General features: G+C 34.7%; 1 protein-coding gene across 1 annotated transcript in view; it reads right to left on the reverse strand.

The window, feature by feature from the left end:
- The window catches only part of LOC106879224 (SEC14 domain and spectrin repeat-containing protein 1-B), a 41,639-nt gene that overhangs the window by 5,252 nt on the left and 17,701 nt on the right, over positions 1-18,686 (reverse strand). The window contains exons 11-17 of the mRNA XM_089338181.1: positions 17,711-17,902; positions 16,272-16,386; positions 14,707-14,948; positions 13,336-13,458; positions 10,833-11,024; positions 5,387-5,577; positions 627-1,071 (exon numbers count right to left, since the gene is read on the reverse strand). Coding sequence (XP_089194307.1) covers positions 627-1,071; positions 5,387-5,577; positions 10,833-11,024; positions 13,336-13,458; positions 14,707-14,948; positions 16,272-16,386; positions 17,711-17,902 — 1,500 coding nt within the window. The remainder of the gene's footprint in view (positions 1-626; positions 1,072-5,386; positions 5,578-10,832; positions 11,025-13,335; positions 13,459-14,706; positions 14,949-16,271; positions 16,387-17,710; positions 17,903-18,686) is intronic.

The following is an 18,686-nucleotide window of genomic DNA, read 5'->3' on the forward strand; positions in this document are numbered from 1 at the left end:
TATATGAAATATCTGTTGTTTTAAGTGTCTAATAATAGGCATCTTAAATAAAATATCTCTATCTTCAAAACTAAAAATCTTCTAAATTAAAATTTCGTAACATTGCTTTGAATTTAGAAATTAATTCTTCTGTAAGTGAAATAAAAATGTGTATCATTCAATATAGATGAACTAAAAGAAATTGCTGTCAAAATCTCACCAGTCATCGATAGCAAAGAATTAAAATGAATTTTCAAAATATCCTAATGTGTTATATACATGGAAAATTAAAACTGATATATATGAAATAAATTTTAGTAATATTAGTATTTAGTAATGCTTATATAATGTGTTAATGTGTTGTTTTTTTTATTATTATATTCCAATTTACGCCCTCCAGTGAAAGCATTAAGGAGCTATTTATTGTGTAATACGTATAGGTATTAGCCAAAAGGGTTAGATTTAAATTATGAAGGTGCTGATTAATCGCTTTGGAAGATATAAAAAACTTTGATAGTGTATGTGTCAGCTTGCTGATATAAAGAGAAGGAAGAGAGATAGAAAGAAAGAGGATGGTGATTGGCTTTGAATTAATAATGATTTTGAATATTATTAATAATGCTTGAGCCATCTTAAACGATACTTACATCTTGCAACCTTTGAAGAAGATCATCATCTTTCTGGGCTGCATTATTGAATTCATATGGTGCAGTCATAACAGAGGACATGTATGGCTCAGAAGGAATTATTTCCTGCACATCTCTATCAGTTATGTTTGCAACATTCTCATTAATATAATTGTCATTTGAAAGATTTTTCCTGGAACTATGTAAAGACTGATTTTGAGAAGAGAGAATTTGTTCAGTCTGTTCACGCTTTCTTTCTGGTGGGTAAGAGGGTTTCCTCTGAGATTGCGGTTTTGCTTTTTGAGTTTCGCTTGATCTTGGATAAACCTTTGGTTTATTTGAAGAAATTGAGTTAATTTCAGTCCATAATTCATTTAGTTCACCTAATGATTGTTCTATTTTATGTAATCGTGCCATAATAATACTTGAAGCTTTGGCATCTTCTTTTATGATATTTTCACTGCTTCTGAAAGATACATGTATATATATATTAACAGTGATAGTGAAATGAAAAGATATTTAAACACTCAAGTTAAATTTATCAAAATATTAGAAATATTTAGAAATAAGCCTTCCCCCACCCCCATCCCAAATATAAGATTTGCCTTGAATATTTTTACAGTACATTTATTTAAAGCTTGAAGTCAGTGTTGACAGAATTCAATTTAAAACTCATTTTTAAAATCATTCCAGCATGAATTAAAGGCAGATTACTTGTGAAAAGAAAATTATCTAAATTAAAAAAAAAAAAAAATTAGCAGTAACTCTGTTCATTGTTCATAAATAAACTAGATTAGAAACATTAGGTATGAAAATTTCTACTTTTAATAATATATGATTAACTGTTATGTGAAAAGGTGTGGTGGAATTTGAAGAAGAATGGTATTAAACCAAAACATTTATTTTACCAAATGAAATGATTTAAGAGTTTATGTAATTTATCCCCAAAACTACTTTTTACTTTATTAGAAAATGTCAGCAGTGGAATCTTTTGCTGCCAATATGTCTAGTCATCAATATTTTGGCCATTTAAATACTATATGTTTTCATTTAGCAGGCTGATACTTCATTATGATGCCTTCCTTACCCAGTACCTCTTTAACTGCTGCTCACCAACATTTGCACCATCCAACATGAACCAACTTCTGCTACCCAACAAACCTTCCTCACCTACTTCTTCACCGCATGTCCAACCACACCCAGCACTCAAATCCATTCCCTAGCAGAGAACCTTATAAATCCTCTGCACCCAGCCTCTACCCATTTCCCTTACACTTTTCTAGGAGTCTGCAACTCTACATACTTTCCTGCCCTCCTAACAGTTCATGTGATTTACCCACTAAACTACTTACTGTATTTAAAATAGCTAATTAGTCCCTTTCTTTAAATAAATTGTCAGCAGCAGCAGCAGAAAGGGGGTAATGCAATATACACCGAGTAAAAAAAATTGTTTTCAAAAAACTAACAGCGAAATGGTTGTTTCTTTGAATGTACAGGGAATGTATTATTGTGTTAGCCAAGTCTGTAAAACACTTAAGATAGAACACTCACACACACACACAAACTCAACAAAGGTATTACATAATGATATGTTGTCTGTGTAATAATATTAGATGGGAGACAGAGGGGAAAATCAGAGACATCAGATAACTGAACACAGGTGTTATGAATATGCAGCAAGAATGCATTATAAGAAGTGAAGTGGCAGATGTTAGCAAGTTGTCTATAATGGAAGACTAGACTAAAATATATTAATAATGATCATTGGAATGAGTAAGCTTTCTCTTATTTGATGTTTACAGTGTTTCAATCAGTTAATGCTTCAGCAAATCCAGATGCTATTTTTTACATATAAACAATTCTTTAGGCTAGATTGAAATCACAAACTTTGTTGTAAACTATAAAATTCAGCAGTTTTATATGCTGTGCCACTACTTCAAAATATGTTGATATACTTCTAAATTTAATGTCTCAAAGCATGGAACTCGTTTTAATGATTTACATAAATACCCTCATAATTTACGATTCCTAACAACAATAAACAGTTAAATATTTCACTGTTGTAAACCACCAAAAGAGCTTTAACCCATTTGATACCAACTTGCCTAACACCATACCTGGTTTTATGATACAAACTTCCTGTTTCAAAGTGATCTAAATTAAAAACTTCCAGCAATATTTCATGTTTCAAATGAAGCTTAATAAAAAAAAAAGCTTAATAATGACTAAGTTGATAATTTTTCATTATTTTAAAAGTTAATTGAAACCAAAACAGTGTATTTCAACTGAAATCATCATCATCATCGTTTAACGTCCGCTTTCCATGCTAGCATGGGTTGGATGATTTGACTGAGGACTGGCAAACCAGATGGCTGCACTAGGCGCCAGTCTGATCTGGCAGAGTTTCTACAGCTGGATGCCCTTCTTATTGTCAACCACTCCGAGAGTGTAGTGGGTGCTTTTACGTGTCACCCGCATGAAGGCCAATCAGGCGGTACTGGCAACGGCCACGCTCAAAATATAGAAACAAATATAGAAACAAAAAGATTAACAGTTCACTTGGACCACTAGAAATAACAAATCTTTCTTAAATTATACCCCATCATGTTAAAAAATGAACAACTCGTTAGAAAACGTAACCTTAAATAGACTCATCAAAACTTTTTATGTCTGAGTCAGACAGAATTTAGGAATTTATTGAGGCAAGTTTTTTATGGCTAAATGTTCTTCCAATCACCAACACCCATTTCCAAGCAACGTTATATTTTTCATGAAACAGCATGTTTTCATGGAAGACTGGAAACAAATGACACAACTTATATCACAGTAACACTTGTTTGAAATTATCACACAATGTCAAGACAAGGAAACACAAACACTCACAATGTGCTTCTTTCAGTTTCTGTTTAACAAATTCACCTGCAAGGCTTCGGTCAGCCTAGGGCTAGGATGGAAAAACTCTCACAAAATATGCCATAGTGTGAGACTGAATCTGAAGCCATATAGTTGGGAAGTAAACTTCTTGACCACACAGCCATGTCTACAAGTGAGGAAAGATGCCCAGTATCAACCCACACGTTATTTTTGACCGTTGTGATGTTTAGTTTTCATTTCAGGTTATATTGGTAATAAATATTCAGTCAGATCTAAATTTTGTGAACAGCTGATCAATACAATTTAGAATTTGTTTAGACAAGGGATAAACTAGCTTGTCTATCTTTATAAACAAGACCTGTAGGTCTGCTTGATCAGAACTGATTTAAGGATCATCATCATTATCGTTTAACGTCCGCTTTCCATGCTAGCATGTGTTGGACGATTTGACTGAGGACTGGTGAACTAGATGGCTTCACCAGGCTTCAATCTGATCTGGCAGAGTTTCTACAGCTGGATACCCTTCCTAACGCCAACCACTCCGAGAGTGTAGTGGGTGCTTTTTACATGCCACCAGCATGAGGGCCAGTCAGGCGGTACTGGCAACGGCCATGCTCGAATGGTGTTTTTTACGTGCCACCTGCACAGGAGTCAGTCCAGCAGCACTGGCAATGACCTCACTCAAATGTTTTGTTCACGTGCCTCCGGCACAAGTGCCAGTAAGATGACGCTGGTAACGATCACACTCAAATGGTGCTTTTTACATGCCACCGGCACGGAAGCCAGACAGCAGCTCTGGCAATGATCCTGTTTGGATGGTGCTGTTAGCACTCCACTGGCATGGGTGCCAGTCATCGAATTTGATTCAATTTCGATTAAGGATACACAATAATAACAACAACAACAATAGAGTATATAAGATTTATAAACCTTAGTAATTAATTCCTATGTAAAACAGTGTTTAGTTTTCTTTCAATTTAATAAACACAGCAGGAAATATTTGTTAAATACCATGGAAATTTGTTCATATAGATTTAACTCACAACCACCTGATCTTTAGTTGTCAATAACAGAGTTTTTTCTTTGGCAAACATTCAGATCACATCCCTGGTTCCCTCCCTGCCCAAGTGCTTTATTAAGAATTTTTTTTAATACATTTTTTGCTGCAGATATTGAACTGCAAGTATTCAGGCTGAGCATCAACTACATCAATCTCACTGATCTAGGAGGGTTTGCAAATGTCATGGGTCCTGTTTCTTCTCCCCACATTAACTTATTTAACAGAAAAAAAAAGAAGAAGAGGTTGAACCATAATAACAAAACACCCAAAGTGTTCAGTATAAATATATCATCATCATCTTTTAACATCCATTTTCCATGCTGATATGGGTTGGACAATTTGACAGGATCCACTGATGCAGTCTATGGACATTGCAGCATAATGCAATCCTCAAATTGCAGTTGGATGTCCTTCCTAAGTCAGCTACTTTACAGAGTGGGTACTTTTTTTGTGGCACCAGCACTAGTGAAGCTACCATGCAGCTTGCAAGACTATGATCTACTTTGACTGAATGGTGCTACAGTAGAGAAGGTGTCTTTATGCAAAATGAAAATGAAGGGCTAGAACAATTTTGTTTTTTTGTTTTGTTTTGCTGTAGAGATAGAGAATCTACATGGCTACTCCTATTATAGAAGAATGAATGGGTGTAATTGGTGGGGTGAAGCAGAGAGAAATAGAAATAAAATAGTGGTAATAAGGTGCCAGTCTGGACCCTCATGGTGCAAGGAGAATAGAAGAGAGGCAGAACAGGAAGTGTGGGTGGGTAGAAGTAACACGAGTATATAGGAAAAGTGAGGAACAGTTATATGTATTTATGTATTATATATATGTACGTATAAATACTTACTCGTCCAGTACTATTATTGGCAAAGCAAGTCTTTGTAGTAAAGCTTTACCCATTTCAATGGTGTCCTGGGCATCAGCTGAAAGTTTATCATTGAGAGTTTGATGTTTATTCCTTACTTCAGGTTGTAATGGTAATGAATGTTCAGTCAGATCAAACATTGTTGTGAACAATTCATCAATACGATTCAGAATCTGTTTAGATAGAAAATAATATATAAGGTTTTATATAACAAACCAATTCATACATACATCTTGTCTGAACATGTGAGCCTAGAAATAAAGAAAGCAGCTGGTATTGCTTTGATAGCATTAATATCATGTGACCTGTACCTACCAACAGAGGCCTAAACACTCAGAAGCCTCTTGAATTTCTTTCAGAACCCTCATTCTGCTCCTAGTGTCTGATGAGCTAGAATATCCTATGTGCCCACGAGACTTTAAGTCATGCGGAGCTGAGTCAAACTGTTATTACATATATATCATCATCATCATCATCATCGTTTAATGTCCGTTTTCCATGCTGGTATGTGTTGGACGGTTCGACTGGGGTCTGGGAAGCCAGGAGGCTGTACCAGGCTCTAATCTGATCTGGCAGTGTTTCTACAGCTAAGCATATATACATACGTATATATGCACACAGCCATGCATATAAATATTCACCTACACACATGTACATCTAGATAAAAGTGGGAATTATGAAATACAAGTTTAATGCAGGTGTATTTTATTATGATAACACCAACACTGAAAAATGATCTGAAAGTCTATTCTTTTGATATTTCATGTTTTCTTATAAATATAATAGAATAATGAGATGGATTGCTTTTACTCCTTAGCCCTTTTGATCCCAACCACACTGCCCCTAGTTTTATGATGCAAGTTCCCTGTTTTAAAGTGATCTAAGTTAAAAACTCCCGTCAAAAATATATGCTAGTTCAATATTCCAAACAGCTTAATAATGATTTCAAACGTTGGCACAAGGCCAGCAATTTTAAGTGTGTATGTGTGGGGGGTGGGGGGGGGGGGGGTGGCGGTGAATTGATTACATTGATTCCAGTGTTCACCTGATACTAATTTTTATTGACCCTGAAAAGATGAAAGGCAAAGTCAATTTGAACGCAGAATGTGAAGACGAATGGAATGCTGCTAGCATTTTGCCCAGTTTGCTAATGATTTTGCCAGTTTGCCACCCTAAACACCAGCTTAATAACGATAGTTATTTTACTAACTGCTTCATTATTCTCAAACTAAATTGAAATAACGATAGTGTAATTCAACAGAATTATGGTAACAAAAGGGTTAATGATAATGTGAGTGCTACTCTAACATATGTTTGAATACCTATATGCTAATATGTTTGACAGTTTTCATTCCCAGTCGAAATAATTCACTTCACATAGCTGATACATACATACATATATAAGGCATGAAAATTATACACTCTTATCTCCCTTACCTGTAATTTTATTGTTTTATTTATGTTAATGTGAGAAATGGTAATCATCAAACTTGATATGTTTTTTTTTAATTAGCATTTATAATTATTTGATTATGTATATAATTAATCATCTAAAACTTTTTGGCTAATTTATGCAGAAAAATAATATGTAATAGTAATATATGATACATGTAGAAACTCTGCCAAATCAGATTGGAGCCTGGTGTAGCCATCTGGTTTCACCAGTCCTCAGTCAAATCGTCCAACCCATGCTAGCATGGAAAGCGGACGTTAAACGATGATGATGATGATGATGATGTTGAATTGATGAAGGAACATGAACAGCGGGAATAAATTAAGGAAATCTTGTAAAGAAATTAGATGAGACCTGAAAAAAAGTGGGTCTCAAATATAGAATAACGAGATATGTTTGCTACACACACACATGTATAATATACCACATGTGCATATATGCATACATACATACACACTCTCTCTCACTCTCTTTTCAGTTCCATCTTAGATCTACCACACCTTAATACCTTTAATTTCTGCTATCATTCTCGACACCTTCTCATATCTACCATCAAATCCCTCACTAACTGTTGCTGCTCCACTCACTATAGGCACTCTTTTGTACTTCCGACCTCCATCTCTGTCACTGTACATCTCCCTCTCTCCCCGCTATTACACCTTGCACATTGTTTCCCTACTTTCTAATCTATATGTTTGTGATGGAGTGTCATGATACTGTAGCTCTCCTGCCTTTCTGTGCTGGTGCTTGTTGCCGCCTCCTTCTTGAGTCACTTCTATCTTTTTAACTTTCCCCACCCCATACTGATATTTACCATCAGTAACACCATCACTCATTATATTCACCTTTAATGCCATCTCTAACCACCTGTTACTCTCTTCTCACTCTTATGACATTAATCATCCTCTCCTGTTCCCCTGATCCACTGCTTTTTTAAACTCTGTGTATATATGTATAGAACAATTTATCAGAAGAATACCTTAAATTCTACAGCGCAAAAAAGATGATAGCTTGTGTATCATCATCATCATCGTTTAATGTCAGCTTTCCATGCTGGCATGGGTTGGACAGTTTGACTGAAGACTGGTGAGCCAGAGGCTGCACTAGGCTCAATCTGATCTTGCAAAGTTTCTACAGCTGGATGCCCTTCCTAACACCAACCATTCCGAGAGTATAGTGGGTGCTTTTATGTGCCACCAGCATGAGGGCCAGTCAAACGGTTCTGGCAACGACCACGCTCAAAAAGTGTTTTTTACATGCTACGTTTTATTATCACAATCGACATCATTGTTTTTAATGTCTACTTTTTCATGCTCACACGGGTCAGACAGTTTGTTCAGGTTGATAGGATGCCCTTCCTATCACCAGCCCTTACTTGTTTCCAAGCAAGGTAATATTTGCCCGTGATTGGACATTGTTTCAGAAGATAGTAAATGAATGACACTACTTGTATGACATGGTACTCATTTACAACTATTGCATGGTCTCAAGATGAGGAAGCACAATAAAAACATACATTCACACTACAAGCTTCTTTCAGTTTCTATATACCAAATGCACTCACAAGAATTTGGTTACCCAAGGGTTGTAGAAGATACTTGCTCAAGGTGTCACAAAGTGGGGCTAAACCTCATATAATATGGTTTGGAAGGAAATATACCTGCACATATATACACATGTGTGTGTGTGTGTGTAAATATATATGTATATATTTTATAAATCATATAGTTCCTAGTAATAATTAACCACAATCTAGAGATGACTGACTGCATTGTAGGAATTTTCTAAAGTACAGCAAAGCATCAGTTATGTAAAGACAGAGTGCACCACATAGATATGAGTAATCTTTTTCATATTCCAGCTTAGAACATTACACCAGTGCCATTCCAGTGAGATGAGCAGAGTTATTTTAAGCCCATATTTTCTCTTTAGATAAACCAAGATAAATAGCATAATCCATTTCTGAATCTAACTCAAACAAGGATTCTTTATTGTCTTATTTCACTTTTTTGAAGTAATGTATTTCATGATTAAACACCACCATTTTTCCCTAAAATAGATTTTATATACACTTCTTTTTGTAGATGACTATTACGTCAAGAAAGTTTTATAAACTAACTTATTCAGCCTTATCCTCATAATTTTAATGTCTACTTTTCCATGTTTGCATGAGTCAGACAGAATGTTGTGGCAGATTTTTTTATGGCCAGATGTCCTTCTTGTTACCAACATTCACCTGTTTACAAATAAGGTAATATTTCACTATGGAGAGACATGTTTTTATGGAAGACTGGAAACAAATTACGTATGATGATGGCACAATTTTGTATGATGATGACACAATTATAGTGCAATATTAAGACACACACACACACAGAGTCTAACCCATGCCAGCATGAAAAACAGAAAATAAATGATGATGATATATATCATCATCATCATTTAACATCTGTTTTCCGTGCTGGCATGAGTTAGATGGTTTGACTGAAAACTGGTAAGCTGGGGTTTCAATCTGATTTCAATCTGATTTGGCATGCTTTCTACAACTGGATGCTCTTCCTAACACCAACCACTCCAAGAGTGTAGTGGGTGCTTTTTACATGACACCAGCATGGATGCCAGTTAGAAAACACTGGCATTGGCCATGACTACAATCTCACTTGGCTTGACAGGTCTTCTCAAGCATAGTATATTGTCAAAAGTCTTGGTCACTCGTCACTGCCTCTGTGAGGCCCAAAGTTTGAAGGGTGCTTTCTATGTGTCACTGGCACAGATGCCAAATATGTGACACTAGCATTGGTCATGACTACAATTTCACTTGGATTGACAAGTCTTCTCAATATTAATTTGGAGGTATTTCAAATATGATTTGTGACACATTTTAACTTCTAAATGCAACTTCACTGCAAGCTTTCTAATCAGTTTAGGGCTATCTCCATTTAGTATCTCCTACTGAGGAAGCCTAATAAATCAGAAATGCATCTAGGGGTCTGAGAGAGGGTGCCACTGAGCTGGTACTGGTGTATTTACACCTTACCATATGCGAACTATTTTTTTCCCCACAGTCAACTGGAATGAAATTTCCTTTAGGACTTAAAATATGTCACAAACGTATTTGAACTAACCTAAAGTTTGTTTATTTCCTATCACTGCTTCATGTATATTACTGCTAATGTGTACACCCACAATACACACACACGATGGATTTCTTTCAGTTTCAGCCAACCAAATCCACTCACAAGGCTTTGGTTGACCTAAGACTTTAATAGTAGAATTCACTTGCCCAAGGTGTCACACAGTGGGACTGAACCCAGAACCATGTAATTGGTAAGTAAAATTTTCAACCATACAACCAAGCCTGCAACTGTCAATAACAATATGTATATACTTATACATATAATTTCAATAATTAATTTGTGACTTTAAATAAACTATTACATCTTTTATTATTGAAAAATGCATTGACTGCAGTATACATCTCTATTTTGAATCACAGTTAGTGATACTTAACACTGATTTAGTGAATAAATTTCATCAGTGGGAACATACACTATCACTGTCACCAATGTTGTAGTCATCAAATTGAGCTTGTTTCAATTAACATGGTCCATCATCTTCCACCTCTCTCTATTTTCCATGGTATGTGAAAGCTGGTCTCTGGATCATCCAGTATCATCTGTTAAGTGATCAACATATGTTTTCACAGGGTGACCAATGTGAATTTGACAATGGTGTGGTGTCCAAAGTAGAGTGTCACAAACAAATATTCCTACTTATGGTATAATCATTCTTTGAAAGTGTGTGTGTGTGTGTGCACACACATGCATCTGTGTGTGCATATGTGTGTATGTGAATAAAACAAAATTTAAAATTTATCAAACTAAAGCTAATAACTTAGATTCTAATAAGGTTGTAGTAATTCAAGTTTTAGTAAAACAAATTACAAGCCACTTTAATTGTGAAATGTTACATTACCTCATCAGAAGAAGTCATGAACATAACTGATACAGTAAGACGGTTGGTCCGTTCTAAAGTTCCCTGAGAAAATTTCTTCCAAGCTCTTTCAAGTTTTTCAGCAATTAAATTATTGCCATCCAAATTGTATCTTAATGATCGTCTTAGAAAGAGAGCAGCTTCTAAGAGTTCTTTTCCATAATGGTAGGTCTCCTGGAGAAACATAAGAGATAAGGAACATACATTATTATTAACAAATAAAAATAAACAACTGGTTGTCTGACTAATGTAAGCACGGAAAAGTACATGCTAAAATAATGATGAAGTTGAGGATTTAAAAACATATGAAGAAATACAGTAAAAATTTCTTCTAGTACAGTTGTGGTTTATATCCTTTTTGGTGCTGTTCCACTGTTCCATTTTTATTTTCAATTTCAAGGTTATATCATCATCATCATCATCATCATTGTTTAATGTCCGCTTTCCATGCTAGCATGGGTTGGACGATTTGACTGAGGACTGGTGAAACCGGATGGCAACACCAGGCTCCAATCTAATTTGGCAGAGTTTCTACAGCTGGGTGCCCTTCCTAACGCCAACCACTCAGGAAGTGTAGTGGGTGTTTTTACGTGTCACCCGCACGAAGGCCAGTCAGGCGGTACTGGCAACGGTCACGCTCAAAATGGTGTATTTTATGTGCCACCCGCACAAGAGCCAGTCCAGGGGCACTGGCAACGATCTCACTCGAAAATCCTACGAAGGCCAGTCAGGCGGTACTGGCAACGGCCACGCTCAAAATGGTGCATCTTATATGCCACCCGCACAAGAGCCAGTCCAGGGGCACTGGCAACGATATATACTTAAATGTATTGAAAATCCATTAAGGTATAGCAATCTATTTAGTTGCGGTTTTCTATATCATATATGTTTTGAAGGAAGCCAAATAGCTTTTGATCTATGAAAAATCATTATAAAATAATCATACAATTGTTACCAGATTAGTGCACAAAAAGAGCAGTTGTGTTCTCTACTGCAAAAGGAAAAGGATATCATCAGTCCCTTAATCCTTCTTGATACCAACCCACCTTAGAACATCCTGGTTGTATGATTAAACTTCATGTTTTAAAGTGATCTAAATTAAAGTTGTTAATCAAAATTTCAGGTAAGGTTAAGTTCAAAAATAAAAACAACTTAATAATGACAAAGTTAATTTACTAAATTCTTCATACTTTTGAAAACTAATTGAAACAAAGTCAATTTATTTCAAATGAAGAAATTAACAGAACTGTCTTAATAACATCTGTTTTCTCCATTGTATTAATTCTGCTACTTATTCAGCTTCCCTGAACTTGTTTCATCAACTCTAATTCTACTTCAAACTCTCTTACTGTTAGGTGTATATTTTAATCTTCATTCTTAAATGTAACATTGAATAATAAGTTCACTGTCAAGTCAAGACATTCCCATGATATTTCTGCAGTTGGGACATATACATTGTTTTCACTAATCATTTCCATCCTTCTTTGTCTTGAGCTTTCCTTTTGCAGGTCTTGACCACTCCAATATAGAATTATAAATATTGACATAATTTCTATTCAAATATTTCATAAGCTTGATAGTCTAGGTGGCACTATTTCTTCAAATTAGTGCTATTGTCTCTCAAATTATGTGCCACCCGCATGGAAGCCAGTCAGGCAGACCTGGCATCAACCACATTCAGATGGTGTTTTTTACGTGCCATGATATATATTCATTATACTATATATTTGATATACATATATTTAATATCATATAGAAAGGTGAATCAAAGGTTGGAAATGCATTCACTTAACTAAGAATTTCTAAGGAATTCTAACTATTAGTGTACTCAAAGTATCAAAAAATGTGACTTTGAAAATCATCATCATCATCATTTAACGTCTGCTTTCCATGCTAGCATGGGTTGGACGATTTGACTGAAGACTGGTGAACCAGATGGCTACACCAGACTCCAATCTGATTTGGCAGAGTTTCTACAGCTGGATGCCCTTCTTAATGTCAACCACTACGAGAGTATAGTGGGTGCTTTTACGTGCCGACACAGGGCCAGCAGTTTTTGAGTTCGGTAGAGAGTCAATTACATTGACCAGGACTTGACTGGTTTTAATCTCTTTATATTATTGCAATACAATAATCATAATGGGATGAGTCAAAAAGCATCTGTGCTTGTGCCAGGTAAAAAGTACTGGTGCTCTAGCCACATAAAAAGCTCCCAGTATTTCTATAAAGTGATTAGCATTAGGAAGGACATCCAGCTGTAGAAACTATGCCAAAGCAGACAATGGAGCCTGATGCCTCTCTTGGCCTTGCCAGCTCCAGTCAAACCATAAAACCCATGCTAGCATGGAAAACAGGACGTTAAATAATGATGATAGTATGAGATGACTAAAATAACCAATGTTCAGAAAACAAATTTAGAGGAGTAACAAAGAAAAAAACAAAACAGTATACATATATGAAGAAAATTGAAGATATAGAATCTTACAAGAGCTGTGGACTCAAACCGTTTGTGGTCATCTTGTAGTTTTTCAGCATCTTCTTTAGACTGACCCATTTCAGTGTGATTTTTCACCATTACTTCACACAACTCTAAAATCCACTGGACTGCCTGTAGTTAAAAAAAATAACTAAAATAAATATTTTTATAAACTCTTATTATTATAATGATTTGAATATTCTACAATTTAAAAATAATGATTTCACAAAGTATTTTTCAAATAAACTGATAATTACAAGTTTTTAAAAAATATTTTGGTATCAATCAAATAGTCTGAGGCTGGAGTTATTTCTGGATTAAGCTTCCTCCATCCATTTTCTGTAGGGAGTTGTAAGTCTAATCTCTATTAACTAGTTAAACAATTAGGATGATATGAAATCAAATGAGTGAGCTGGTAAGCTCTTGGCTGAAGAAATCTAAGTCCATATCACATCATTTGGGCAAAGTACTAAATTCTCTATTTTTATCATGCAACAGAATAGGTAATTCACATACACACACACATACAGATAGATAGATATACAAGATACACACACATAGATATATATAGATATAGATAGATATGTATTGGCTGTGAAGTAAGAAGTTTACTTTACAACCATATGGTTCCAGGTTCAGTCCTACAGTGTGGTACTTGGGCAAGTGCCTTCTACTATAGTCTTGGGCTGACCAAAGCCTTGTGAGTGAATTTGATGGACAGAAACTGAAAGAAGCCTGTTGCAAGTATGTGCATGGGTGTTTGTGTCTCCTTGTTTTGACATTTGGTTGTAAATGATTGTCACTGTCATATGAGCTATGTCACTCACTTCTAATATTCTGTAGAAGCGTACTTAGCCATGGGGAAATATTACCTTACCTGGAAACAGGTGAGAGTTGCTAACAGACAGGGTATCTGATCATAGAAAATCTGCCTCAATAAACTTCATTCGAGCCAAGCAAGCATGGAAAAGCAGATGCTTAAAATGATATTCATGATAATGATGAAACTGAGACTAACGAACAGAGTATTATGAAATTAATCCAGTAAAACTCCTTAGAGTAGAAATTTGTAAAAGTTTGGGATAAAACACAAAGCTGCTTATTTTTGGAAGTTTTAAAAGTTTTGAAAAACAAACAAAGAAAAACCCATCAAACTATTCCCTTCTCTCCTTTGAATAAGCTAATGAAATGATCCTAAATAATATTTTTAAAATTATCCTAAAATTTTGTGAAATGTAAAATCTCCCACAAAAATAATCAATTGCAATGGTTTTAATTTTCAACAGAAGTTATGAAAATAGGATCCTACAATCATTCTGATATACAATCTCATTGTTATAATTCTATGGGTTAGGATAAACTATGAGGTGTATATCAAACCTGGTCAGCATCTTTTTCACATGTAAAAAGCTGCAGGATCTGCTGCATTTTAAGTCGTCGAACATCAGCAAGTTCATCACATCGTAACTTTCTTTCTTGTAAATCTTCAACACTTTTATTGATGTATTTTATTTGGCTAGCATAATCTGGTGTGATATCAACCCCAATAGAGTTCTTCATTGGCCGAGACATTTCATCTAAGAGACTTTGTCCATCATTTAGAGTTTGAATAGCTAACTGGTCTATAAAAAAAAGCAAAAGTTAAACAGAATGAGAGTAAATGTTGTAGATATTAAAATACATCATTTTTGCATTTTTTTTTATTATTCCATATTTTTGAGTTAATAGAAAATGCAAGATATTGTCACTGGATCCACTGCTACTGCCACTACAAACAACAACATCATCAACAACATTTTGAGTCTGCTTTGCATGCTGACATAGGTTGAGCAGGTAGTCATTGTCTAAATCAGTTCTGTTCAGAGTTACTGCCCAATTTTGTCTTGGATTCTTCCACTGAATGTCTCCTACCACTGGCCACTTTACTGAGTGTACCAGGTGCATTTTATTGTAACACCAACACTGGAAAGGTTGTCTTGTTTACAAGACTGAAGAGCCTTCTCAACTCTGGGCTGTCTTCATTTGTTCAAGGAAGCATGACGAAAAGCAACAACAATAACAGAAAGATCATTGTAAGAGTGTGACAGGAATAAGGGTATGATGGAAGAAACAGAGTGATTGGTGTGTGAGGATAATAGAGGGGAAATGATGAAAAAGTGGAAGTGTTGGGGAATAATGGAAGAGAGACAGTAATGGCAGCTACACAACTGCTTGTGTGTAGAGATTGAGTAATGGAAGGTAATAGAGACAGGTAATGGTATTAAAGAGTAGTGGATGTCAAAAGTGAATGATCTAGGGGAGAGAGAGTGATGGTAGAGAATATAGGAAACAAACAAATTCAATGTTATCCTTTGTATATAGGCATCTTGATAATGTTAAAAGAAAATAGAAAACAGAAAAACTAAAGACTTGTAAAACACAATAACTTAATTTAATTATGCCATTCATGTACATTTGTAGATGGAGACATGGACAACAAATACAACATCAACATATATAATTTTACTGTTTACTTTGGGAAAAAAATGTCTGCCTCAAGCCTATAAACTCATGTATCTGGCTCTTGTCTGGACTTTCAAGTGTATTCAGGCTGATATGACAAGACTAAACAAGATGACAGTCCATTGCAGGCTTAACCCTCACAAGTACTAGGAGTACCATGGTTAACCTTCAGGTGCCCTGATATCATTTTCAGCCGAGTGTATTGGGTTAACATGAAATGAAGTGTTTTGCTGCACACAACCAGATCCAAAACTCAAATCTACAACCCAATAAATGAGCACTATACACCTTAACTACTAGGCGATGCACCCTTACCACTTTGAGAAAGAGGTAATTCAATAGAGCTCATGTTTAATATTCAGTATTTGAAAGCTGATTTTACACAGCATATACAATTATGATGAGACCATTTTGTAAGTAAAAAGTAAATTGAGAGGAAGTACCTATTTCTTTGCATTTCTCATTGAGATCATTAAGTTCAGTTGCAGCCATTGCAGAATTTTCAGGTTTGGTTTCAGAACATAGAAACTCCAACAACTCATCCAAATGTGATGATAACTGAAGACATATTAGAAAACATAGGAGATAACAATACTGGAAAATATCTTGAACACTTGCAAATGACCATATAATGAGGAGATCATATTTATCTAAAAATAAATATATTTAGCAAGAAACCCTTATTGAGTAATTGGTCTGGGCTATACAACTAATTAATTATCAGAGACATAGATTGTCTGACAGGTGTAATTAATATTTGACGCAGCATTTTATAATGATTATTTTACGCCAATAATAAACTCCTTTACTATTGCATCACTCACATAGTTTTCTTTCTTAGACTTACTCAACTGTACAAGCGCACATTCATTTCTTATTTCTTTGCTTCTTAATGTTATTGTAATGTCTTTATATCTAAACAATGAATTACAGAATAGAGACAAGACTCTCTCATAACATCATTTATAAACTCTATAACGTGAATGTGGCTACTTAGTTATAAGTTTTCGTCAACCAAATAATGAAGCAAAAAAGCTCATCATACAGTTGTAATACCTTCCAGCGTTTTTAAAATATTTAAAAATATTATTATATTATATTTTCTGTTAAAATAAATTTTTTTTCAGTTATCTCAAATTATTGTTCATGCTTAAAAGAGGAAATAACTTATTTTAAAATCATTAATCTCAAACTGAATTACAAATATTGTAATACTTTTCAATGTTAGATTTAACTCTTTTTAGATCAGCCTTTTTTTTTGTGTGTGTAGCTATATAACTTTTGGTTATCTTTTCTTGTCTTTTTCAGGCTTATGCTTAAAAAAATTATTTCAGTACTAATGATAAATTTAGCTACATATTCTTTTCCCTTGTTCTTAAATTTATAATTTATTTATAACAGCATTGATAGTTGCTATATTTTGCTTTGAGTCATTTGTTCTCTCTATAGATGCCTTTTGAGTCATTTGTTCTCTCTATAGATGCCTTTTGAGTCATTTGTTCTCTCTATAGATGCCTTTTGAGTCATTTGTTCTCTCTATAGATGCCTTTCATAACAATGACAAAGATAAATACAAAGCAAAAGCACATGGAGATTAAGCTATTTCACATTTCCATTAAATATCACTCCAAATAGAAAATATTATTTAAGGCTTGTAATTTCATCATCATGCAAAATAAAATTGATTTCTGTAATATCATAGACTATAGCATTATTAGATGTTCTGAAGATTTCTACATTCATTTTGTTACTCTAGCATAGTGAGTTATCAGAAGATTCACTTTATATAATCATTTTTGCTACTAAACAGTTCTGAACTGAGAAACAAATCATTTGTAGCAAATAATTTGTCTAATAAATTATTGGTGCTAAATAAACTTACATCTTCAGCAAAACGATGAAACCGAACTGAGGTTATTAACAGAATCTTGCGTCTTTCTAATCTGCTAGCAAAACTCCGACAAACTGTATCCATATAGTCTCTTTGTGCAAGGATATCATCAGAACAGCTTGGATCCTCTTCAACAAGTTTTTCTGCTTTATGCCGCAATTCAGCATAATTTCCGTATGTTTCCTACAGAGCAAGATGCAATATTGAGTTGAATTTCAAGAAAACAAATACTTTTTTGAACAAAAATAAAAATTGACTAAACTGTGTGAATTTAAATTTAATATGAATGAATATGCCCTTCTGAGGCCCCAGTTATTAAAGCCTTGGGTACAAATCCTTCAATGTGTCTTCAAGCTCTCTTTAGGATGAAAAGAACCATGGACCCTAAATTTTCTTCCAACCCAATTTACATTTTAGGTTGATTTCAGTAGCCTTTGCCTCTCCACAGACAATGAGGTTTTATGCCCAGAATTGTTCTGTCCAGAATCAATATTGTGGATTGTGAAGACAGAAAAAAGTCATGTACTGTATTTGATTTTAACTTAGTAGTGCCAGAGTTGAAAATCTATAGGACATTAGCTATCAAGGCCAGAAAAGTTTCCTTTATGAGGCAAGGAACACATTCTTGCATCTTCAAAGATTAGTAACGTAGTAACATGGACATTTTCAGCATAATTTTCTTTAATATTTCTTCATTTTACCTTGAAATACAAACTATGTAACGGTTAACCCCTCCTAATACCAATCCACCTGAAACTGCCCTTAGCCCTATGACACAAACTTCCTGTTTAAAAGTGATTTAAGTTAAAACCTTCAATGAAACCTTCATGTTAATTTAAGTTCCAAACACCAACTTAATAGCAACAGAGACATTTTACAAAATTTTTCATTATTTTCAGGATTAATTAAAACAAAAGCAGTATATGTCAACAGAAATATGGTAACAAAAGGGTTACATGTGAGAAAG

The sequence above is a fragment of the Octopus bimaculoides genome, chromosome 2, assembly GCF_046866305.1.
Source record: "Octopus bimaculoides isolate indiv1 chromosome 2, ASM4686630v1, whole genome shotgun sequence".
Classification (NCBI taxonomy): domain Eukaryota; kingdom Metazoa; phylum Mollusca; class Cephalopoda; order Octopoda; family Octopodidae; genus Octopus; species Octopus bimaculoides.